The 26,543-nt window shown below is 43.7% G+C and overlaps 1 protein-coding gene across 1 annotated transcript in view; it reads right to left on the minus strand.

Annotated features, from left to right (window-relative positions):
• Nucleotides 1-7,178: 7,178 nt before the first annotated feature.
• Nucleotides 7,179-26,543, minus strand: part of ZNF827 (zinc finger protein 827) — a 95,494-nt gene continuing 76,129 nt past the window's right edge. Inside the window, exons 9-14 of the mRNA XM_088526589.1 lie at nucleotides 17,110-17,247; nucleotides 15,427-15,598; nucleotides 13,785-13,951; nucleotides 10,519-10,710; nucleotides 10,248-10,425; nucleotides 7,179-8,196 (exon numbers count right to left, since the gene is read on the minus strand). Coding sequence (XP_088382715.1) covers nucleotides 7,389-8,196; nucleotides 10,248-10,425; nucleotides 10,519-10,710; nucleotides 13,785-13,951; nucleotides 15,427-15,598; nucleotides 17,110-17,247 — 1,655 coding nt within the window. The 3' untranslated portion in view covers nucleotides 7,179-7,388. The remainder of the gene's footprint in view (nucleotides 8,197-10,247; nucleotides 10,426-10,518; nucleotides 10,711-13,784; nucleotides 13,952-15,426; nucleotides 15,599-17,109; nucleotides 17,248-26,543) is intronic.

Here is a 26,543-nt window from a genome sequence, read left to right on the forward strand (position 1 = left end):
GTTTCTAATAAGCTATTTGCTGGTCCTAGCAAGACAGTCTGCATTCAAGTACTCATACAGCTCTAAGCATTCACCCCTAAACGGGAACCAGCTGACTTTTTGCTGTCCGCTTGGGTGGCAGCTGCCCTCAGCATCCTGGGCAGTGCAGGCTGCGGCAGGAACCCCCTGCTGTGCCCTGTGTGTGCTGGGCTGCCCGGGTGCTGCTCCGGCCTGGAGCTCGGCCTTGTGACAGCTCCTCTGTGCCCCTCACGGCTGGTACCTGCTACCCGTCTGCCCTGCACAGGCAGCTGACACCACCAGCCACTCCTGGGCGGGATCGAGGTCGGGCTTGGCTGGTTATTACGATGCCTGTGACGTGATGGGCAAGCAGGGGAAAAGATCCTCGTAGTCACCCATGCTGTGAATTCACATGTTCACTCGTGGAAGGAGCCTGTGAGGGAGCGTGTGAGTTAATCCTTTGATTCTAGCAATGGGCTTCCTGCTGCAGCTGCTGCAAAGTGTGTTGCTCATTCTGGCCTGGGAGTGACAACGTCTGTCTTAAATCATAGCGCGAGTCAGGAAAGCTGTTGATAGCTAGTGACCAGCCAGTGAGCAAAGCTTGCTTTTGGTCTGTGTCACATTAGAGCACACTGAGAGTGTTGGCATGAGGCTTTTTTAGGAGTTCAGTGACGGACAGGAAGAACTTTTATTTAAATAGACACCTTCTCAGAAGAGCAACAGTCCAAAATTTGCCATTCCAATGAAACATTGCCTGAGAAGAGCTGGAAAAGAAGGTATCTGATAGAAATTAGAGATTTAGAAAACAAAAGAGAGCAGTGTAGAAGTGCACACATACAACAGAGGGTAATACAGGAAATAAAAATATCTTTTTCAGTAATGCTATACTAAATTTGAAAACTGTTTTCTTTTTAGAGTTGTGCCATATGTTTTATTTTAAGTGCAATTGAGGGGGAGGGAAACTGAGCAATTAAACAAAAAAAAATCCGCTAGTGTGGAAAACACCCCCCTGCCCCTCCCCCCCGCCAGCCCTGTACCATCCCAGAGCTGCAGAGCCTTCACACGCACGCACAGGGCTGTAGTGAAGAGCTCTTGCCAAGGCGGATCATCACTTCCTGCTCTGCCATTGCACAGGCTTTTTAAATTTAAAAAACATTTCCAAATGGTTTCCCTCCCTCGTTACCTCTCTGTTCCTGCCATATATCATCAGGCAGCCTTTTTTTTTGAGTGGTGGGTACTCATGAGAGTCCCGCATGTAAACATATCCACATCTGGGGTCTTGAGAGACAGCTGTTGTGCACATGTGGCAGCACAACAGCTGCATTTCTGACGTAGTGCCTGGTATTCAACAACTGGATGGCGGCCTAGGACACGGAGCATCTTTTTCCCAAGAGCTATAGGGTAAGGCTGCAAACCAAGTAAATTCTGGTCTTTGTTTCAAACATAACCTATTAACTGAGCCTACATTTGTCAAACCATTAGTGATTTCTGAGCAGTCCTGGCTGGCTTGATACTGCAAGTGCTGTGTTCCAACCAAGGTGGTCTCCTGGCCAGCCTGGCTCCTCCCAGCTTCCCGTCAGGGCGTTAGGCCCAGTCAGGCCCGCAGGGCCGGTGCTGTAGAAGCATGTGATGGATTTGAACGTGAGGAGCCTTGGGACATGAACCTGTCTGTTTTCTTTTCAGGGCGTGAGCTCAAGGCACAGAACCCACCCAGTGCCTTTCCCAGAGGCTTACACTGCCACTTGGCCTCACCACAGCCACGGTGAGTCTTTACTTATCTGGGGAGGGGATTCTAAAACTTGAAAGGACAAGAACATGCACCTGCCCTGGCAGACTGCTGGAGTCCCACAGCTGCAGCAAGGTGACCTGCCCCATCCTGCACCTGCACAGCTGGCTGCAGCAGGTGGCAGCAACCCTCTGGTCCGAAGCTTTATTGGCTCCTAGCAAATCCACGGTGGGGCCGAGGCTCGTGCGCAGCCTGCCTCTTCACTCACCCCAGTGGGAGGCTGCCCTGCTCGTACAGCCCCACGCAGCCTTCCTGCTGCCACTTGTCAGCGAGGAAACCAATTAGCAGTAGCTACCAGAGCAGGTCATATAATGCAGATGCCTGTTTGCTTGTTAGGGGCATGAATGGTATTTTTGACACAACATATATTTTAAAACATGGCTCTGCATAAATGATGGCAGCTACTGCAAAAAATCTCTCTACAGTTAATGGTGTTACAGAAATTTCTAGTTGACTTCTGGAGGTTTTTAAAGTCCCTCTGAAACCCTGTTCTGCTGAGCTGAAGGGAAGAGGACTGTGGATGTTTTTATTTGCAATGTGGCCTGATCTTATTTTAAGCAAAAACTAAAGTAAGGCTCAAGGGCTGCAACTACTGAAAGATTTGCACTTAACTGCAGGCTGACAAGAGCATAGGCAGGACAATTCCAATCTGCTCAGCTCCTTCCTAGAGAAACCATTTTCCTCTCTGACACTGTGCTCCTGCTGCCAGAAACAGCCACGTCCCCTCGCCTCTGGCAGCCCAAGTGCTATCTGACTTGCTCCCTACCTCTTACCTGCTTGTTTTGACTGAATTAGCTTAATAATTTGAACGTACATCTTAAACCATTTTCTCAGTTAAATGAAGGATTATAATCACTTGCAATGAAATTTCAGCAATTTGCTCAAGCCGGGAGCTCTCTTGAAGCGATCAGGAGACAATCAGGACTTGGTAGATCGATCGCTGAAGTACCTTTCCAGCTTATCCCAGGGAATTTGCATGATCATTTTTTTAATAGCTAGGATAAATATTTATGTGTAGGTCAAAAAGCATAAAACAGGGCATCGTGGTGTATTTTTTCTTACAGATGCAGCTCAAGTGGAGAGAAAGACCATCTCTTCTTGAGCACAACTCACTAGCCTAATGTCAAAGGCAGAGTCTCCTTCCCTGCACGTACCTGCTCACTGGGCAGAGGAGAAGCAGACGCTGCAGGAGGAGAAGCTGCAAGGCCATCAGCCCAGCATATGCTACAAGGTACTGACCCAGGCCTGCAGCTTGTATCCCCAAGCTAGAATTCCCCAGTAGAAATAAAAATATTTTTATTCAGTTGATTGGGCCTTAATACTGCCCTGATGGAGGCAGTGAGCAAACCAAATGCATTAGGTTAACATCAACAATTTCCATTATTAAATAATAATAGCAATTATTAATATACTATAAATATTATAAACACTAATATTAAATTAGTAATTATTATTACTTAAAACTTACCCTCTGGTTACTATTATTTATTGATTTTTTTTCCTTGGTTAGTGTTTAAATATTCTAACTTTCTTTTAAGATGTTATCGTTTCTTGTTCATTGGGGTGAACAGCATCTTTACTTCTTTGAAACTGTCTCCCCCTGAGGGTTCCTGCCTCAGTATCTTATCTGCATTCTGCATTTTGATTACTTCAATTACTTCATTAGTCTTTGGAGAAAAAAAAACAAACAACAACAACAACAAAAAACAACAACAACAAAAAAACCCACCCTTTTCCAAGGTGTTGACAAAATGCATACACGGTATTTTTGCGATAGAATTTAGATGCCTACTAAGATCTTTTAATACACACTGTACTTTAATTAACTGTGTAACTCCTCTTTATGGGGCAAGTTCTCCTGATGCCGCTGGGCACTGGTCCATACAGGGCCGGAGTCACCAACCTGTGGAGCTGCACACTGAGAAGGGTCAGCCCCGAGCCCCGCAGGGAGGGCCTCATCCTGCCCGCAGAGCCGCCCTGGCAGCGGCCGCGAGTGCGGGGCCGCCGAGGGGGCTGCTGCAGCTGCGCGAGGAGGGGGCTCGCTGCGCTTTTGAATCAGCAGAATAACCAGGGCTTTTCTTTTCTGTTTAAAGTACTGCTAACACCTTACCTTTCTTCTGCATGCCTGCTGGTCCTGGGGGAGAGAAAACTTCCTCTCCTGCTGGGCCTGCTTCCTGCCATCCCTTCCTCTCCCACCCCCTACTGAAAAGAAAAAGAAATCACCAACACCATTAAGACTGAAACAAAAGTGGGGGGCAAAAAGAAACAAGAGTATAGCCAACCTTTTAATTAGAGTATATTGTACTTCCAAACTGGATACACTAGAAATCGGCAATGCAACATAAGATGCAAAGGAATATACCAGTTACTGTCAAAATGACCCTGTACAGCCTTATAATGCAAAAAGCTTTATACAATACAAATTTTTATTAATGTACACAAACCTTGACAGATTCATATTTGAACATAATACAACAAGTAAAAAAAAAGACAGAAGACAGAGAAAAGTGCTGAGAACTTTAACTGAATTACTGAATGGAGAAACATGCTAGCTTTCATTAAAGAATGCATAGTGAAAACCAGTATGAAATTTGCTTTATGGTGGGGGGAATTTATCAGAACTGATTAGTAGGTAGGAGAACATTCCTTTCTTTAGCCTTGAACTGAAAACCAATTATTTTAATGCACATGAGTTCTGATAAATACTGTGTTCTTAAAAAAAATAAAAAACTCCTAACACACATTTTTTCCTTTCAGAGAAAACTTTTATAACTCACCAAAAAGAATTAATTGATTCTTTCCAAAGTGCTAAGTAAGGTTGCTGGATACATCAAACATTACCATTTCAGATACTGGTACAGTGGAACATTGTTAAACATGTGGCATTCGTACACTGACAGCTCCTTCTTGGAAGTTGCAGCCGTATTTATATTGCAGTTTGGTTTACATAAAGTATCTCGTTAACATTCCTACCTCTCTCTTCTACCCAGCTGTACTTTACCTGTTCAATTAAAAAAAATAAGCCTTTTGATTTGGAAGTGTTTAGTCTACTAGGGCGGGGCCAGAGATATGCAGTGGAGTGTATTTTAAAGAACCGGTATAGTTCTTGGGTGCAGATTGCGTATTTCATGCTGCTGAGAATACTTGATCTTTAACAGCTTTATGCTTTGCGTATTTACTAATACAGCATTTCCTATTTTGTCTGTAGCCCAAGAGGAGTTACCAGGAGCTCGGATGGAGTGAAGCGTGGCCAACAGCCCTGAGTTATGTACACTGTTCGCTAAGGTTTGTACACCGTTTGGAGCAGGTGGCTTTTCCTAACTGCTTAGACGGAACCGCCATGTGCTCGGCAGAACCCGAACTGCCCACTGGAATGTAAACAAGATGGTGCAGTTCCCTACTTCTTAATTAGTAACTGCAAACTAGAACCTGCTACTCCTTTTGGATAGTCCCCCCCCTTTTAAGTAGCCTCCAGTATGTGAAGAGCAGCACACAGATTAGGATGTCCTCCCCAAAGCTCTCCAGGAAGAGTTTGGTCATGACAGTGAAGAATGTTTGGCTATCTCAGTGCAAAAACAAAGGTAGGAATCTTGCAGCCAGGTTAAATGATGCAAGTTTTGAGTAAAAAAAAAAAAAAAGTCTTTCTTCACAAGCTTCATTTAAGAAATAATGGAGATGGCGATTATACTTCTAATTGTGCATATAGCACAATTTTGGCCCTTAGGGACCAGAAATGCCTCTCTGAACTGTGTACTGCATTAGTGCTGTCCCAGACAAGTGGCCAAATCCAGTGGCCCCTGCTGCCTGTTGCATCCCTCCAACCTGCAGGAAAAGTTGCACCACGTTCGTGCAAGGCTGGGTAGATAAAGCGTTAAATACAAGTCAGGGCTCAGCAGAGAGGGAAAAGGGGGGCTCTGCAAAAAGCTATGTCAGAGACATCTCTCACACCTGGTGAAAGACAGCAAGATTGAGTTCCAAGATGCACCATGGAAAACCATAGTCCAGCAAGATGAAAGCGTTCCTGTAAGTCACGTGATCATTTTGAAATGTTTCACATTTTATAGTTCCAATTCTAATGCAGAGTATTCTTAATCCTGTTCTTTCTTCCTGGATATTAAGTTCTCTAAGAAACATAAATCAATTAGCAGTCAATCTCTCCTCTTTAGGATCACTCTTGGTGTTTTGAGACTAACAGAGGTTATAAAACCAATCCACGTTTGCTTCTTCCTGCAATAAAGTGCTACATATAACATGTCATTTTAATGACCACAAAGTAAGAGCATTAAATAAGTATAAAGTTAGCTTCCTAGCAGTGTCTGTTCTATCAGCCATTAACAAAAAGGAGTAAAGTGTTACTAATGGCATGGAAGGTACTGATAGGCCTAGAGAATCTGCAAGTACAATTGAAATATTGAGGGTATAAAAGAGAACTGTATGGTTAAAACAGTATCTTTTTATAGCTTTATATTTCAATGTTGTTATGGGTACCTTTTCAAATACGTTTTTCAAGAATGTTCTTTTCCTTTTTTTTTCTTTTTTTTGCAAGTGAGCAACAAATTAGTGCAAGACTAAAGCACTGTGCAAAACTGCCTTTTTTTTTTTAGTCTGAGTATTTATACCCAGAATTTATCCATACCCCTTTTTTAATCCCCTTTGTTGGATTTTTCCACCATAAAATTCTAGTAATACAGGTTGTTCCTGCAAAGTAAAAGGTAACCACTGCTTTAGTACAGTATGTATATATATTTATATATATGCATATACATATATATAATATTTATATGCCCTTTCCAAACCAAAGATGTATGCTATGGCCCAACACTAAGGTGTTTGTTGCACCTGTGTAACAGTTGAGAAGGGAGCCTACTGCATGGGTGCATGCGCTGCTTCCTCTGCATCTGCCCGCAGCCCCACACATGCCCTCCCTGTCGCGTGCTCGGCCTGCAGTGCTGCAGGCAGCAGCAGCTGTCTCTGTTCTAGCCAAGCCCCCGAGTTCCAGAAATGAGTACCGGGCATCAAACAGCTCAAGGAGGCCGCAGAGCTGTGCTCACATAACACACCACTCCCCTCGACCAAGCGCTGGCACCTCCGCAAATCAACAGGTCAGGGGAAGACACAGGAGGGGCGAAGCGAGTGTATGAAAGGGGGGAAAATATTAATAATAATAAAATAAGCTGATACAAGGGATGTGCAAAAGCAACGTCATGACATGCTACAGCCAGCCTCTCTCTCATGCGCGCGCATGCGCGCACACACACACACAGACACACATGCCAAAAAAAAATAAAATGCATCAATATGTAATCTTACAAGTGCTGATTGCCATTAAGGACACTCTTGTTCAGCTTAACAAGACAAAATAGTTTTTTATATAAGAGTACTGGGAACATGCCTCTGAAGGTAGAAGTATGCAGTAGGTCACCTCTTGGAGATTGAATAAAGCAGCTTTCATGTCAATGCAATAAGTATACACACAGAGCCATTTCCTACACCTTACTAATGAGATATATAGTACAAGTGTTCGTTACTGCTCGGGTCTACATTTTGCAGCACTGCATACCTGCGGGGCGCACCAGGGGATTTTTGGTACAGAATGTAACTGCCCTCAGACAGTTTCTGCCCTTTCTGTTAACCCAAGGTAGGCAAGGAAGGAGTGTTTCGGTGAAGAGGCACCTCCTGGTGCAGTCTGAGGTTTGGGTGGATGGAATGTGAGATCATAGTGGTTTTTGGGGAAGAACATTGTTAAGGGAATAAGGTGGGCAAACTCAGAGTTCCAATATTTATCAAAGCACAGGGAAGTGCCGTTGATGGCCAAGGCCTTCATTGCCAAGTTTGGCTCTGTCCCGCTGCTGTGAACAGCTGACATAGCCACTGTTTGCAGCGCTTGGGAGGCAGACATAACGGAGAGGGGGGACAGGAGGTTCCTGGAGCTGTTCACTGGGAGGAGTGGACTGGCTTCCTTGGAGGTTGAATACTGGCCCTTCTTCTCCTCTTCGGAGCAGTCCCCAGTCTGGTGCTTCTTCACATGGCGGCTGAAGACAAAAGGGTGGGTAGTCTTGAACAGGCACTCATCGCAGCTGAAAGTCTGGCGTGGAGCATGCTTCAGTTTCTTGTGCAAGTTGAGATTGTCTTTGCGTTTGCAGCTGTAGCTGCACTGGTCACAGTGAAAAGGGCGCTCGCCGGTGTGGACACGCACGTGCTCAATCAGCTTGTTGGCAGTCTTGGACAGGTAGCCACACTGGTCGCACTTGTAATGGTTGCCAAGGCGGTGTTCCCGGATGTGCATCTCCAGCTCCAGCTGGTTTGCCTTCACGGTCTGGCAGATCCGACACTTGTACTCCATCTTGTAGTGAGTCTTCAGGTGGCACTCCATCGCTGCGGGGCGGTTTGTGGAGTAGATGCAGAATGGGCACCTGGCAACACAGCAAGGGAGGGCAGGGAGAGAGAAGTTGTGAGTCAGCTTGGAAGCCTGCATTCCTGCTTCGTTCAGCCCCTTTCTGACCTACTAAAAGGAAAAAGACATGGGAAGGTCTCCTTGCAGGGCCTCTGAAACGTATTGAGTTCATCTTGACAGGGAGCAGGATTGCCTGTTTCATGGCAGTAGGGCTCCGCTCCTAGGGAAACACTGACATGCTCTGAAGGAGCAGCTCTAATCTTGTGGCTTACCTCAATGGGGACGATACTGCAAAGCCAGCTGAGATGTGCAGAAGGGCGCCTGAGTCACAGGTGCTTTGCGTAACGGCATTTCTAGTGTTTGCTCAAAGTCACGTTTGCTATTTTAACTGTAAAGAAGTGGTGTAAAAAGAGCTTTTTACACATGACTATGAAAGAAGCTGCTTAAGTAAAAATGGAATAAACTTGTAATGCCATTTGTAGAGCAAGCGCTTAAGAAATTCCTTATCTGTGACCTGGAATAATAAGCTTGCTGAGTATCCCGCTAGACACAGCTGAAAGGCAGTGTGTTGGGCTGATCCATAGGGATTCCCTTTTCTGGGAGATGAGCTAGTTCTGCTCAGAGAGGACGGGTGTTTGGCAAGGTGGGTCTGCAGCCTGTCTGTGCCCTCCCAGGAACTGCACTGTGCTGCGCTGTGAGAGAAAGATTGGGAGAGATGGCAACAGGGTGAGGTTGGGGGGGCAAAGTGGCTGATGGAGGGAATCTGGAAGGAAGCCTGAGCTGAAGAAGCCTGGCCACCAACACCACCACGACACACCAGCTTTTCTTATGTAGCTGAGAACATGATGGTGAAGAGAGCCCCTTGCCAGGCATCTCTGCAATATTAAAGGAAGCACATGCCATTCCAGATGTAGTTGCTGGGCTAAAAAAGCAAATCTACACAATAAGGCACTCAGCCGCTGTCTTACAGATGCCTCCATCTGTGGCTCATCAGCTTTCACTGGTTGGCACATCTGACACTTATGTTCCATCATTTGAGATAATTTCTAAGCAGAGATCCTCTCTCTTCAGGCTTATTTACATTTGCTAGAACTGGTCCAGCAGTTCCACGTACAAGTTGAATTTTATCTAGCTGACAAACAAGAGCCCCTTGAGCACAATGAACAGTACAGAAGGACAAATGGCTAATGAAACATCCAGACAGTTTTCCTGCCGTACATGAAGTCCTCTGATCCAGAGAGGCAGCCTAGTGTTGAGGCTAACTCGATTAGCTCCATTGCAGCAGAAGACTCAGCTGTCTATGTCTATGCACACATACCTCTCCTGGGCTGGGAATCTCAGACTTTGATCTGGAGCTGGAGAAATCACGTTTTGTTTTTTTTCTCTTCTCCCAAAGCAAACAGGAGACAGAAAAGTACAATGTACTTAGATCTCTTTAGCATGCCTTAAAAAAAAAATCAGAGCTTTTCCTTAGGTTCAGCTTTCAAGGTACTAAACTATTTCTTGAGCAAAGCAGGAATAGTTTGCATAGAGACGGTGGCAAGCAATGGCCCCAGCATGCGCTGCCTCCTCAGGCCCAAAGCTGCCGCGAGGGCAGGCTCGCTTTCTAGAAACACTGCTCTGTACCAAGAGACCCTGAAGTGCAGCACCTAGGGTCTTAAATAAAGATCTTTTAAAAGGCAGGTTTGTAAAAAAAGGACTGGCAAAGTCCAAATTGGACTCTGATGCAGAAACAGTAACATGGACTTGTATTTCCCCTAGATGGTGATGAAATATTTGCCTTGAGCCCTGCACTACAGCACTCAACTTGAAAAGGGAATGGATGATGCTTAGTTATCGCTCAGAGGCAGTAGAACACTAGGTCTACTGCGAGGGCACCTCGCTGTATGATGCAAGCCTAGTTTAAGGAAACCTTAAAGACTGCGTATGTGTTAATCTAGTTAGATAGAAGTCCCAAATCTCAATTATCAGGCATTTAACTAATCTTTTCTCATTGACTTCCTCTTGCCCTATGCCCGCAGTATTAGAGGTGCTTAACACAGTAAAAGTTTGTGTACTTGCTTTCCTTACTTGAGCCCACCGGTGGGGACAGTGTGGCACTTCTTGTGCTCCAATAATTGCTCAGGTGTCTTCATGAACTTGTGGCACACATCACACTCGAACATCCGGGTGATCAGGTGGATTTGCAGATGACGCTCAAACATGTTTTTTGTTTTGCAGACAAAGTTACAGAAAACACATTCAAAGCCTGGAAATGAAAGAAATGAATACTTACTGCTGACATTTTGGCTGCAGCCACTGCACTGAAAGTGAGGCTTGTGTTTGTGTAACAAGTTTTTACCTTTCTCTGACTTCTCTTCGGTGTTCAGTGAAGTCTGACTACCAGGCACTACGGAAATGACTAGCAGGTTGTTTGAACCCTTGTTTTTTTGGGTTAGATCTGCGTCTTCTTTGCTGTTGGCAGAATCGCTCAGTGCTGACAAAGACGACGAAGATGGGCTGTTAGATTCACTGGGTATCTTCCTGTCTTCAACTGAAAAAAACAAACAAAAAACAGAATAAGGAGCACTAATTAGTATGACAGATTAGATGAAAATCCAGTGATCTTGTTTTTAACTTCAGGAAAAATGTTTATGTAGTTAAAGTTAAATTTGTTTACTAAATGAACAAGTCTGAAATTAACTGATTTGTTTGGGGAGCATCAGAGTTGCACCTCCCTCCTTTTTTTACAGATGCACATTTACAGCAGTACATCTGTCAGAATGTAATCTCTGTTTGCATTCTGTCTGCAGTGTCAGCAGCAATGTAGTTCGTCAGGCTACTTCATTACTAGGCTGAGAACATCCCATGGAAGCCCTCTGCTTAGCAGAGAGTTCAATGCCAATACAAAATTTGTCACTTTCTGTAGGTTCCCTGAGCTGTGGAACCTAAACATGTGGCTCATGGCGCACTGTGTTACTGGTCCTGGCTAAGCCTGGCCCCCTTCCTGGTTATGTGGGTTCACTGGGAGGAGGGGCAAAGGATAATAACCCCACTGCTTGTAGTGCGTGCACATCCTCAGCAATGACTGTAAGAGCTAACAGTCTGGTCCCAGGTTTTATCTGTTGTTGTTAAGACCTCTCGATGAAGAAAAATTAATTAAAAAGAAAAAGCTCATTTAACTGGATCTAGCAGTTGAAGGCCACCAGAGTTTTCTCATGTGTGCAATAAACATCTGGAGTGCATCCCAAAGTGCAGCACAGTTGATGAACTAGAGTGAGAGTTTTCATACAGACTCTAACCCACTTTAATCTGTCATGAGCAGACAAAGAAGCAGAATGGGCAAATTATTAGCTCCCACCTGGGTCTTGGTTTCATCAGAGCTGTTCTAAAAAGCAGCTTTGCTAAAGCGTTATGTTACATATGTGAAGACATTTCCTACCCAAGTACCTTGAAGTCAACAGTATCTATGTGCCTAGCTCTAAACAAATGACCAACACCTTTAAGTCTAAGATAAAACCATGGGAATGCACTAATGAAATCTGATGGCCCAAGCTCTCAACAGGGAGGATGGCTGGGTTACACAGAAAGACTGGCTGACCTTGGAACTACAGTAATAGAAATAGAATGAAATTTAATAGTACAGAACACAAGGTTATGACCTGAAGGGCCAGTAACAAGAATTTTTGCTACAAATGAGGCGTTATAAGTAGGAAACAGTCAAAGAAAACAGAGGAAGAATTTGAGCAGAACATGGGATGAATATGAACAATCAGTGTGATGGGGCTGCCAGGAAAGGTCAATATGGTCACGGTGATACAGTGCATTGTGTGAGCTAGTCCCAGTAGCTGCTGCTGTTGTAAGTTACCAACACCACTTATTACATCTCACCTAATACAACATGTACAGCTGTGATTGTGCATGTCAAGAACAGGAATTCGAACAAGAACATATGCAATGGGGACTGGTGCAATGAGAAAAGTGGGTTTCATATGAGAAAAAGCTCCGTGAACAGTTAGAGGGGTGGGGGTTATGCTCCATAAATGTATTAAGGGAGTAAACAGTGGAGAAGGTAGGTAAAGGAAGCAAGAGCGGGGACTACTCTTTCACATAAAGTGCAGAGCTGGCACAAGAAAAAGATATGTGTTACCAATTATCAGTAAGACACAGGCTAGAGTTGTTAGAAAGGTCCCTAATCTTTAAAGCAGGAAATGCTGTACCTCACTCTCCATAAAAATAGGTGGTTCAAAACAACCTTATGTGTTTGAAGACATATGCCAAGACCAGTGCAAACAGGCTTTTATGACCTGGCAACCTTATGGGGGGTAACAGACTGCAGTCAAGCGACCCAGAAAATTCTTCTCCCCCCACCCGCCCTGTATTTACCATGCATGCAAGCATTGGGGTGAACTGCCAGCTAAATGGCTGGTTTTGACAGGATTAATGGGGAGCAAGTAGTTAGAAAAGAAGTTTTAAAAGACAAACAGCAGCTCCACACTCTTAAGCCATAATAGTAAGAAACAGTAGACTGCAGTTCAGTTTGAGCCCAGATGCAGACTTTATATGTCATTACAGATATAGCTGCCTCCATTGGCCTTGATTTCCTGTATGTACAATGGGGCTGTAGTTCCTGTGTGTACAGCCATGGGTGAATGCAAGCACCTCACAGTGCAGGGAGCTGGGCGCTCGCACAGCTGGGAGCTGTGCTGGCACAGAATCCCATGAAGCCTTCTCAATACTTTGTATCGCTAGAGTTGCATTTAATTCATGTATTTGTACGCAAAAATAACTGCATTTCCCTATCTTTCCTGCTTCACCCCCTCCTTGTTTCCCAGTTTTATTTCTGGTAGGACAGAAAAAGCAATTTAGCAATGGGAAAAAAACAGAGCTAGACACAATTCACCTTCAACACTGTCAACAAAACTGTCAGTAGTTTGTAACAGTGAAAACCCTTCTGCCTGGTGTTACGAGAGAAATTAAAAGGATTTGAATTTTCTTCTCCTTAAACTATACCAGACTTCAGTAATTGGACTAAGCATATGGACCTTGTTTGAAAACTGCTATTGCTCTTATCTTTGCCTACTAACTGACCAGGATTGGCAGAGAACATACGAGTTGTTCTAGTATTTAATATACAGCTACATTTATGGTGTTGCTAAATCACAGTGTCAACTAAACGGCAACATGAAATTCCAATCTGATAGACTGTGGGGGAGAAGAGACCAGCAGCAAAGTTCAGTATATTGCGTGCTACCTACCTCCAACCCAGTATGCACAATTTACACCCAAAGTCACCCTGTCACCGTAAAGAAATGATGATTTTTTGATGAAACATTAACGCAGCCAGAAGAACAAAACACATATGCAGCGCTGTCCTCAGCAGCCCAGGGGATCGGACAGGGAGGGAGCAGGGCTAAGGAGACCTTCATTTATTTCCCTAAGCTTGAAAACTGATCTGCACGACCAGACCATCTGCCTGAGTCCAGCTCCCTTCAGCTTTGCAAGATCAGGCCTTAATTAGCAAGCGTTTCAGTGCAAGTAAAGAGGATGCTGATGGAAAGTGTGAAAGTTGCGCCTAGAAAGGAAGCGAGAGCGAGATGGCGGCAGCCAGGAGAGGGGGAGCATCACCTGTGTGCTTGCTGTTGACATGAGCCTTCATATCTGCCTCTTCCATGGTGACAAAATCGCATGCTGTGCAGCAAATCGAGAACATCCACTGCTCTTTATCCACATGGAGGGACATATGACTGACAAACTGGACATTCATCTCTGTCTCAAACCCACACACATGACAGCTGCAGACAGAAGAGATTTCAAGAGCAAAAGACATTAAAAAAGAAAATGCAAACACAAGCCCTTCCCTTCATTCTGTAAGTAGTAGCTCACTGTGCAGATTTCTTTTCCTTCTCACTGTTGAATGTTCACAGGAAAATTCTATTGTCTGCTGCGCTGCCTTTGAACTGCCAGCCATGCCAACATGATTAAGGGCAGGCACAATGCAACAATCCTGTACATGCTATAATGATGCTAAATAATCATATAGTTAATTAAAAACTACAGATTCCAGATGCTGCGCATCACCTAGCTGATTCCTTTGGGCAATAAGATGCACTGCAGCTTTGCCAAGATGTTTAGTAGGGCTGATATACTGACAAACAGAGAGCTTGCTACACACTCCAGGAGTTATTTTCAATCTCTGGAATGCTTCCCATGCCAAACTGGGATCTTGTGCAAAACTGCCTGGCAGAGTCAGTGTAAGCAAGTAAAACATGTTCAGACATTCCTTATGCTTGACTGCAAAACAGCAGTCATCAGCTATGCAAATAACTAGCAGGGATTACAGATTTCACAGCCAGTGCATAAACAGTGATACTTAGAGGTAATGGAAAAGACTCTTTAATTTAACTTTCTATGCAGAGTCTTCCTCTTGCTTTGATTAGGCCATTAACATTTAAAACAAGTCAAAAACATTTGAAAAGGCATATACTCTGGGGCACGATTTTGCCTTCCCAGGGGGATGGACCAGATAATCTAATACAGCAGGTCTCATTTATTTCTTACTTGTATGATTCTGTAATTAAATCTGTTCTTGGAGTGATTTTTGTAATGTGTCTGGCCACTAGGGTGCATATCACAGTTGCGGAGCACACACCAGGGCATGCAACAATGAGCATGCCCAAATAACGCCACTATCTGGCTAATTCCTCTTTATTTTTTTCAGGCCTATTTTCTTAATGGCCTCCTCTCTCTCGTTGTGTTGGTCACTGACTCAGAACACACACTCCTTTAGCAAACAGAGGAGATGTGTGTGTGGAGACCACAATTCTTTTTATACTTTACCATTCAATTTCATGGATTTGGCTGAAAATAATGCAACTAACAGAGGCAATTGGAATCACCGTGCTTTAGATTTGCCGTGAGTCTGTGTGCACAATGGGACTTTGCCATACACAAAACCTAAATGAACACTGCATAAAAAGTTTGAGAGGCTTCTAAAAGTATGTCTGCCTCTCAAAGCCGTTAATAATAACACAATGTAACCCCCCCCATCTCCAAACACAGCCTTTCCCAGCACTAGCCAAGTCAAACAGCATGCGGCAGCCAGCTGCGTTTTGCTGCTGAGGCACAAGTCAGACATGGGCCAGGCAAACGCTTTTGGGGCAGTTCCACCCTGGAAGGCCAGAAGGGCAGCCCTCTAACATGTCCTTGGCAGGCAGGTAAGACATTCAGGTGCCTGTGTTTTGTGCACAGCCCTCCGCTGCATCCTCACCTGTAATAATAAGGGTGCTTCTTTCCGTCACTGCCTTCAGAAGTGACAGCGCTGACAATGTCCTCAGTGTCTGTACTCACCAGCTTCACAGAATGGACGGTCAGATGCTGGTTCAGGTTAGCACGGCACTTAGCAGCATAGGGGCACAAATGGCATTTGTATTTTCTCTCTTCTGAAAAAGAAACAGGAAACCTTGAACGCACACTGCCTCCTGAAGCAAGCTCGGTCTCAAGCTCCCAGTGACTAGGTATGAATTTCTCTGGGTTTCTCCAAGCGGCTTTCAGAATCAGGTACTTCGGAAGCGAGAGACTTCAGAACGTTACAGTAGCTCACAGCAATTAGAAAAAAAATCAGTGTTAGTTTAGGGGTATTTTTTTTAACTTGCCCTAATGTTTGTAGCCACATAACATACAACTTTACACGCTCTGGAAATGTGGGCAACTGCAGTTCTGAGAGACACAGCAGAGCTGGGACAGAATCAGCTTCATAATCTGCAACCACATCTTTACCTGGTATCTCTCTGATTTTTAGCTCCAGTTATGTATTTCTGAGGTTGCCCATGCGATCACTTGCAGAGAACTGAAGTTTGATTTGTATTAAAGTCTGAGGGTGGGGAGGAGAGAGAAGGCAGCATCACTAGGCCAGTTCTGAACCCAGGCCAACCAAAAAACACTCAAAAGAACACAATTAAATAACTTAAATTCATAATCTCTTTTGGATACTTCATAACTTTTAAAATAGCATTTAAAAAAAAAAATTCTAAATCCTGTCATCTAACTTCTTGTACATAAAAGCTTCATTTTGTAAAACGAATTAATTGTTTAAAATAAAACAAGTATTAGATAAGCTTTTTCAGGCTTTCTCTCTGAAAACCTCATGCTCTAAATTTGACATATACTACTACAAATGTGTTAGGCAAAAGAAATCCAATAGAACAGTTTAAGAAAACGCCACAAAAGCACAGAACAGAGTGTCTGAGCCTTCTCAGTGTGGCTCTGCTACACATACAACATTTACTGGCGCTCTATCAGCAAGATTTCCCAGCGCTGCATCAAAAATTCTTGCTTTCTGGTCTAGTTTTGTGCAGGGTGCCTCAGCAAGCTAACACAGTGCATCCTCTGTGTAAAAACTCTGTTAGTCACAGCTGATTTGAAACCCATTGATGTTAAGGAAGCTGCTGTGGGGTAAAACAGGCTCTGTTCCTTTCAGCAGAAACAAACAGTGAGAGCAAAGGTGAATTACAAATATTAAACCTGTCTCTCTGAAACACCAAGGCCAGATCAGCAGACTTTAAAAAGCTCATCAGGAGAGTGCAAGGATGGACAAAAGCTGCTGCTTCTCTTCAGAGCTCTGTTACCAGGTGTGCTTAACCAGTTGGTATCTACAGACTGACTTTTGGAACTTGGACAAACATACATTTTGTAAAGATGAATTACAAATTTTGGGAAGACTCTTTTTTCTTTTTCTTTTTTTAAGGAAAACAAAATGTTAGTCAACTCCCGGAATGCGACTCCAGTAACACCATGGCCTGCTGCTGCACGTGGCTGTACTCGGAGGGCGAGGAGCTGAGGGGGACTCCTTCCACACAAGCTCCTCTACTTCACTCCCGCCATCTGAACAAGCCACAGTGAACAAGCAGACTTGCTCAATGCTGCAAAGGCAGATGCCAGAGCACCCAATTACCTGTGTGCAGTGAGAGGTGTCGGGACAAAGTCTGCTGTCGGCCAAACACTTTTCCGCACACGTCACAGGGAAAGAGCTGGTCGCTAAATTTCCAAGATGGCAATCCATTTCCTGCCTCCAGCCCTAGTTTTTCTGTTTCTACATCAGAAAAAAAAGCATAAACAGAGAGTCATATTTTAACAATTCTCAGACTTTGCTCAGATTTCGCTCAGTAGAGTCCTGTGGATGCTGAGCTGTGCATGTTGTGTTGACTGCATGCTGTGTGACGTGGCACAGGACTTCATGTAAAAAGAGAACTTCTCCAGTGAGAGAAAGGTGTATTTTATAGAGCAACCTCCATATGCACTCTAAAGCAGAGTATGTAAAGAGAGATATCAAGAGTGAGCCGGGCAAAGCAATTCTGCTTTTGTGGAGAGCCCGTTCCTTTGACTTTCTCACTCACACATCTTCCCTTCCCTTGGTGTATGAAGTAGAGCTGGTCCAAGACAGTAGTTGTTTTATGCAGGAGTATTATTCACAGCTAAAGGGAGATTTTCAACCTTTTTCTTTTCTACTAACAGATTAGCTTTTGCTACCTGAGCAGTCTTCAAGCCAGCTCAGACCAATATTAAAGCAAGAGGATGTAGAATGTCCGTGAGGGGGCAGTGCCTGGGCTAGGTGCTGCCCAGCTCCCTGCTGTCCCCCGGAGCCGCAGTTCCCAGCACCTCGGAGGGCCCTTCCACTAAGAAGCTGCGGGATAGAGAGAGGCTTAAAGAATCTTTAAAGAAGTGTGATTAATTACTTCAAGTAAACCAAGAGAGTCTCCTGTACAAAAAGGTAACTCCACACAGCAGAAAACCAACAAATGCATTCTGTAAGTTAGTAGAGAGAAAAGGACAAGGAATGCAGAGGAGAACACAGACGCAGAGTGTTTATAAAATAAGTTGAAACTGTGGCTAATTTTGATCTGATCAGAAGGGAACCAAGGACAAGGACAGCAGCGACACTACCTGGATCACATGGGAAACAGTATCAGCAAGCCCAGTATAAAGAAATGGCCTCTGGGAGTGTCCTGTTGTGTCTGAGGCGAAGGGACCACTGTAGTGAGAAGTACAAAAAAAGCACAAGGACACTCAGCAGCTTTCTAAACACAGCAGCCAGTGGGCACTGGTTTTGCAACTTTTTTGTTTGTTTAAAGATCTCCTATTTCCACTTGAATGAAAGATCCAACATTCAAAGCACCTTCCTCTCATCCCACAGGCCCGCGTGACGGCTGCCCACGGCCTGCTCCATGGGTCCTGTTTGCATGGCTTGATAGGAGAAAACCGTTTGGCTGGGGCTGTCTGGTGAGCTGCAGGAGAGGAGCTGCTGACAGCACAGAAATATCACGGAGCTTAAGTTACTGTATCAGAGGCTGGAACAAAGCAGATGATAACCTTCATCACACAAAGCACTGGGAAACACCTCCCCAAACACTTTTGCACTGGCACTGCCTCCCTGACAGGCACCTGCCACTGCAAATTTGGCTACCATGTCTGGAGTTCCGTCTTCACAGTTATATGCCCTGCCAGCTCTATGGTGATTTAGGCAAATAACTGTCACCTCTCCTAATTAATTTAAGCAACAATAAAAGCAGAGCAGAGTTTGGAGCAGGGGTTCCACACAGCATCTCAGCAAGTTTAGGGATGATCATGTTTGCCAGCTCCCTTGCAGCTACTCTTACTGTCTTCTGCCCTCCTCTCCCCTACACATACAATATTTAGCAAAACTGAGAATGACGAGGTACCTCTGAGTGCTACCAGCCAGCAACACATTTTTCTTAAAGAATTTCTAGTGAGAAAACAAGTTCTGCATCTTCAAAAGTAGTCATTTTGTAAAATCTAATAAAGTAAGAAGCAGCCTCTGGAGCCCTAAGGGCTGGTAAATGCCCCTTAACCTTCAAGAACTTCCATAACAAATGACTCTCTTGGTTCAGATCCTTAAGTTCAAAACAATGGAAAATTTGACTCTGTGCTAATACTACATATTTTAGCAGATATTTTAGCAGAGCTTTCTGAGTGCATAATCAAAACAGTGCTTCAAAAGAGGAATATGTTAATAATTATAGTAGAAGGTCACAAGGGTGCATGTTGCTTCAATATGGTCACAGCAAAAATGAATTAATGGGACATGTACTAAACAAGCAGTCTCAATTAAAAGCAAATAAGTCTCTCAACAATTCATTCAGCATTAGTCATCAGCCCTCTTTTATGTCTTAAGAAGGTGTAATATAATATATCCTCTCCCCTATGGTGGATTTATATCTGTGAGTTCTGGGAAGCTCATAGGAAGCTGAAAGAATATTAATTTTCTGATTATCTTGGGCTGGTGAAAACAAGTCCCTTGTGAGCACCTGCATATTTTTTCATAGATACAAAGGAGGATCCTGTACGTGTTTTTCAAGTACGTCTATTTATTTTGAAGATGCATTCCTAGGGTCCTAAGTACGCAACTTCTGTCTCTCCTGAATCGTGTCTCTAAGGCAAAGCACTTTTTCTATCCAGCAGGCTGCTCAGCTGGCTGTGGCAAAGCAGAGCTCAACTCCCTGCAGCCTGACTGCTCCGTGGGGGACTCCTCAGCCCAGGGAAACCACCCCGGAACTTGGAGCCTCCCACCCGAACGTACCCAGGAACCGACCTCGCCAGCGCCCTGAAGAATCGAGCGGGTCAACACCCACATGGACCCCGGCCACTGTCTCTGTCACTGCTCATGCCGGGGGAAGGTGTTTTCTGACAAGTGAGTACAAGTCCAGTGGCCCAAAGACCACAATACCAACTTGCACCAGGCCTCTGCTGTGTACCCTGCTTTACAGAGGCAGGCGGAATCGCTGTCCTTTAAGAATACCTTAAGTAGAGGTGGTCATTCGGTGCCTAGAAGAAGATGGACTGAGACCAACTAATGTGACATAATAAATCACCAATATGAGAGATGGCTTCACAGAAATTGATCTGTCACCAAGGCACTCCTACACTAAAAAAAAACAAAACAAAACAAAAAACCCTCAAGAACAAATAAAAACACCCCCTGAATTTCTACTTCAAATCAATATTCAAAAGCAAATTCCAAAGCTTTAATGTTAAAAAAGCATAAATGACAACTTAATTCTTAAATTGTTTAATAAATAAAAGACTGCTCTCCTGGAGAGCAGCCTGGTTGGCTTTGGAGTTTAAAACAAAATATGCTTGGTAAAATGGAAGGCCTCTAAGTTCTCCAGCACATCATTAAAAAATAACATTTTTAACTCAGTATATTATAGGTTAGTAATAAAACTATCCTGAAATAGTTCTAATAAAAGCTTTAAGGATTAAGGAGTTTTTAGGCTCAATAAGTGAAGTAAAACAAATACACTTTTATGGCCACCATTCCTTTCCTTCTGCCTCACTGCATATTGTTTCCCTGCTAACCGAAGGCCAACCTCAGAGGGAATGAACAGCTGTGCAAGGCTGACCATCCGGGATGGGGCTGGAAACTGGTGGGACTGTCACCACCTCAAGTTTCCATGAGGTGAAAATAAAGCAGCCTGACTACAGAAACGCAGTTCTGTTCCTCCTCCCGCTCCATCAAATAGATTCATTTCTGGCAAATGAAGCCCAGCAGCTTGAGATCAGTTACTATCTACCCCTTTCCTAAGCTGTTTGGCACAACTCTGGACATCTACATATCTTCAGTTTTCATTTTTAATGACGACTTTTTTTTAATCCTCAAATCAGTAACATCCATATGGCGAGCATATATTCCATCATTTCTGAAAAACCTTTAACTTGACTTTTGTCAGAAATGCTGTGAGGATACCACATCTGGCTAAAGCAGTAAGTGAAGAGGAGAATGAAGTGTGGCCTGAATGCATAAAACACTTTCCAGAGACACTAAGTGAGCACTGTGACTGCCAGAAGTTCCCACAGAAAAAAAGAGAAAAAGTTCCCAAGAGACTAGATTTAGACTTTGATGTGTGGTACTTTGATTACTTACTTTCTTGTACTTGTTTTTCAATTGTTGTTATACAGTGTTTTATACTACATTATACTTTAATCTGTTGTTCAATGCCGTACCTAGATTTGTATCTTTATATAAATGACTAAGAGAATGAAACCGCCACTTAACTGATGAAGTCAAAAAGGAAACAAAACAACAAGTTGATGAAAGCGTCATTGAAAGAAAATAAATTAACATTTATAACTTTGATTGGTTTATTTTCTGCTCTCACATCCAATACCTCACATAAACAGCTGCTTTTCTGGCTCATCATCACACCTCCACAGACCTCAGAAGCAACAAAATCCACAACGGCAGATCCTTATGTTCCCATAATCCCTTATCCCACGTCCCTTTTGTTCTTGCAGAATCCTACAGGTATAAATTGAACAGACTGCCCTTTTGCAACAGGCAAGAGGCAGAAGTGAGAGGTGCTCATGGAGCCTGACAGAAGGGTCCCCATGTATCACCTCTCTGCTCTTTTGAAAACAAATACCCTGTTTATACACGGGGTTATTCAGGCTTCTTGACACCACGCAGAAAGTCAATGACACGAAAACAAAGTGACGTTCACTGAAGAACAGTTCTGTGAAAGGAGAATACAGTGAGTGGTAGTTACAGCAGTGAGGCAGCAGTGACCATGCTAGATCAGTCCCGCTTGCTGGTTATGTGTGGTGCAGAAAGCAGTTGAGATGTTCAGACATCTCATGACAGATCAGTTGGCTGTGGAAATAGTCTGCAGTTGGCTTATCCTTTGCTGTCTTTCAAGTACTCACATTTACTCGAGAACTGTATATACTTCTATATTAAAGTCACAAAAGCTTGTCCCATTGGTAAGAATATTTCTATTTTATTGAAATATTTAAAGTTCAAAAATTATTTATTTAGGAACAAGGCATTCAGATCAGGCACACATGCAACCACAGCTTCAAAAACATTTACATTGCTAAAGGAATTTTCTTCTACCTACATTCATCTGTGTTATTCAGTCTTCCTACCTTCTGTAGTGCCCTGTGATTGGAGATGCCTTTTACTGCTTTGGAGCCTTCCATTTACCTGTTCATCTATCATCACGTGCAAGCACACAGTATTTAAAATTGAAAACTCCCTTCATGGAATATGTAATTAAGGTTGTCTGCTGAAAGCTTGCAAAGGGCTTACAAGCGCAAAAATATACTGACTACATGAAGTTGCAGCCCCCCAAATACCATATATCTCACTCAATTCCCACCTTATTTTCACAGAACCTTTCCTTGTGCCTCCAGAATTCTTACTCTAGTAAGTCAACTAAAACAAACTGTGGCAATGTTCCTGTACACTGTTCCTGCAGTTCCTGTACTAGATACATCCCTGCCAGTTATCTAGGCACTAGCTAAGTTACCTAAGCTGTGGTGTTGGGTGCTCCTGCAGCCTGCACTTGTCACTGTCAGCATCACACCAGCCTCTCTGGGCTTATTTTGCCATGTATCTGACCATGAGCAAATTCAGGCACTACTAGCCAGCCATAAGCAACTGACTTGCTATAGAAACTCCCTATATTCCCCACAAAAATGAAATAAGAAAATCTATTTTTGAATCCAAAATTCAGCTGGGATTCAACATTGGCTTGCCTGAATTTGTTCCTTCTGTGGGGTTTTCTCCTCATGCCTTACTACAACTATTAAAAGCACTACGTGACACCGATTAGCGTGACAGCCATTCAGGTGCCTGCTGAGAGCACCCGAGAGCGGCGCCCGTGTCCTGGCCGGCGAGCGAAGCGCGTGCAGGCCCAGGAAGCAGCGCGGCGGGCAGCAGAGCCCAGTGCCGAGCACAGGCACTCGCAGCACAGAACTGAATGCCCCCTGCATATATCTGCACGACAGCCGTAACATTTGCCCTAAGGAATTGTCCTCAGCTCCCCTTCCCATACAGACCAAAGCAGGTGGCCCTTATATTTAGCTCATCCACTTACTGTGCTTATAACATTTACGTTGGGTGCCACGACACTGAATCCATATGGACTCCTATTTTAAAATTTTAAAATTCAATTTAAAATTTAAAATGTCAATTAATTAATTTCCATAATGTCAACAGAGGTTTCTACCCTTTGAATTTCTTTCCTACACTTCTCTTTAAAACACACTCCCTAAAAAAAAAATTATTAATTATAAAAATAATTAATTATAGAAAATTATTTTAAAACCCACTCAGAGACCCCAGTACACATTTAAGACTGTTATATATACAAATTTCACTTTTTTTTTCCTTTTGTTTTTGTCAATAACGCCAGTTCTGGATGGAAATATCAGCTGGGGAAGGGAAGATGAGGTCCTAAATGCAGACGGAGTCCCTCACCCTGAGCTATCTGGATTACCACAAAAGATTCAAACCAAGGTGACAGTAACTGCACGCTCAGCAAGAGCCACCTTTCCAGGTTCCAGCAGGCTGCTGGGTAGGGTATCACCCTTCCCAGGAAGGAATTGCTGCTGCCCTTCATTCCGGATTCCTCAAGCAATGTGCACAAGAATCTGCTCACTTCATGAAGCCCAAAACTTGCTCCTTGAAGGCCCTGTCTCGTGCTCGCTCTGCGATGCTCGCGTGCCTCTGCAGCCCTGCCTGCCCAGGCCGCGCTCGCAGGGCACCAAGGTGATCGGCTTCACCACTGCCCCAAAGGGATTGACTACAACCCTCAGGAAAACCAGGGCAAATTTTGATGCTGACCGAACTCATGCTCTAGAAGAAAAATGATTTCTCCTCCACTTTGCTTAGATTATGTGCAAACAATCATCTTTTTCCTTTCAGGTGTCCTGGTGGCCTGACAAATTCTGTATTCAATTTACTCTCAGGCAGACAAATAGTGTAGAAGACAACCTTGTACAAAATAGAAGATAGGTGAGGACTGGAGAGTCCCAAGGTAACTCTAAAAAGAAATGTCAGAAATGATGTGTTTCAATTCCTTTTGCGAAGCCACAGAAGTAATTTAAAAATCTTTCTATTTCATGGTGAGCCTGTGTTTGGAAAAGTTCCATATTCAGGAAACAGCATGACTCAATGCTGATTTTCACTTTCACCAAATATTCTAATATTAACAAGGCAAAACAGGATATGAGACCATAGATGGGTTTGAATAAAATGCGCCATCTAAAACAGAGCGTGCTGAGGATTTATAAACCCAAAGCCTTGTCTATCAAACCTCTTCCAAGAGGTTATTTAATCATCATTTCAGCTTTGCTGCTGAATTTTTATCACAGATCTAGAGCTGGAAGGGTCCTTGGGAGGCCATCTTGTCTTGCGTGCCCAAAGGCAGCAAAAGCGGCACACACTGAACACTCCTGTCAGTCCTGTCTTGCCCTCTTTTAAAAAAATCCCCCAGCAACAGAGATCCCACAGCCTCCCCTGGCAGTTGTCCCAGGGCATAACTACCCCACTGCTGAGAAGTTGTACTCGTGTTCAACTTAAATCTCCTCTGCTGTCATTTAAACCCACTATTCCTTGTTCATAGATTTTATTCTTTTTCTTTCACAGCTGCCACTTTTACATATTTGAATACCATTATCATCTCCCCTCTTTTCCTTTCCAGACTAAATGAACACAATTCTTTCAACCTTTAATCACAGCTCATGCTTTCTAAACCTCTGACCGCTGCTCTCTTCCACGTTGCACCTGGATTACAGAGCCCCAAATTGGATTCAGGCTCCAGCTGCAGAGCAAACAAGTTTCCATATGTGCCTTACAGACACCCTTCCTGGCATCTGAGCCGGACGTTTGCCCTTTTGGTGATGTGGACACTGTCAGCTGCACGCACGGTCTCTGACCCAGCCTCATGCAGACCCTTCCCTTAAGTTCCACTGACTGGGTACTCATCCCTCCCCTTCTTTGTAGCACTCAAGACTCCTTCAAGTACTCAATTTTGTCCTCCCTGAACTGACTACTGTTTTCTAGACTCTTTCCCCAGTTCACCAAAATAAGACAGAAATCTAATGCTGCTCGCTGAAGAGCTTATGTCAGCAGAGCATTTCATGTGCAGTCTCTCTTCCACCACTCACATTAAAGAAAAGGCTGAATAATGTTAAGAGTACAGACCCTTGCAGGGCCCGACCTGGTCCCTGCAGTTTGACAGCTACACTCTCCCTGCTAATTAGAAAGGGAAACCTCCTCAAGGTTTCCCTGCTTCCTATGAGCATGTTGTGGGACATAATACCAAAAGCTTGTCTGAACTTAAGTGCTTGTCTTTCTTAAAGGACCTGCCAACAAGTATCTTTCAGCTTCTTTCCACACAAATCTCCAGGTTTGTTACAGATGTCCTTTCTGAAGCCCAGTGCCTCTATTTTGGTGTTTTCTCTTCTTCCTTTCCTAAAACTCACGTACTATCACTTCATGGACTTTCTTAGCCAAGTTTCTGCATCAAAACACATGTGCCAAGAATGTGCTGGACAGCCTTGTCATACCAGCTTTTCTTCCCAGCAGAGAAAAAGGCACCTAAACTCCCACATAAACTCATTTTGTGTTTTGGATTACTGTAGCTGCTTACATAGCTCTTCACAGATTTGACAATCACTTTCTGTATGTATTTAAAAGTATTTTACTTTTTAAAAGAACTCACTGTGGAATAATAGGGATTCAGAAACAGCATCCCAAAATGGTAACTGGTGCCAAAATTTGAAAGAATAAAAAAGCAATTGCTAAGTTTTATTTTTCCATGAGGACGAAACAGTTACTTTTGGCTAGGTTGCCTTGCAGCTGAAGTGGGTGATATTTCTTAACAACCTCTGGTTTGCTGGCTTAATGACTGGAGTGTAGTGAAGATTTATTCTGCATGAAACCAGAAGGTGTTTGCTCTTGTCTATTCTGAGTGGAATGAGTTGGCTCTTGTGTTCTTTACCATGAGAATGATCAAGCTTTAGCAGGAATAAACATTAAAGGGATATGAAAAGAAAATACATATTTTTGTCTGTATGAGGAGACTGTGTAGTGTAAGAGGGAAAACACTGACCTATGTAAAGACAGCCCATAATAAAACATGGATCCCAAGTTTCAGATGAAAGTCAGGTACCGTTCAAGATAGCCTTTGGACCTAAGCGTAATACTTTCTGATTTTCTGTTTTTTAATTTACATCTTGAAGGTCCTGCAAACTATTTCCAAAAGAGTTAGTGCAGTTTCCTCACAAGGAAAAGAAGTTGCTACTGTGCACCCATGAGAATCCATGCGGAGTCCTGCTCTTTAGCACTGTCTGCTTTCCTGTATCCCTCAGGAAGATCTGATAACATTTCCACACTTTCTGCTGGAATGGCCAATACACAATGACAGTGAGAACTAATGCCTGTACACAAATTGTGCACGCACACACTTCAGTTTCCTAGTTTAGCCAAAGGTGGCCAAGTGCTCATGTGAGAAAGAGGTGGTAAGATGATTAGAAAGGCTCTGCACAGTCCTTTCCATTGGGAAAGGGTTAGTCTGCCAAGAC

Source organism: Tinamus guttatus, unplaced genomic scaffold (genome assembly GCF_059628265.1).
Source record: "Tinamus guttatus ecotype Peru unplaced genomic scaffold, ASM5962826v1 Tinamus_guttatus_pri_ptg000247l, whole genome shotgun sequence".
Lineage (NCBI taxonomy): Eukaryota > Metazoa > Chordata > Aves > Tinamiformes > Tinamidae > Tinamus > Tinamus guttatus.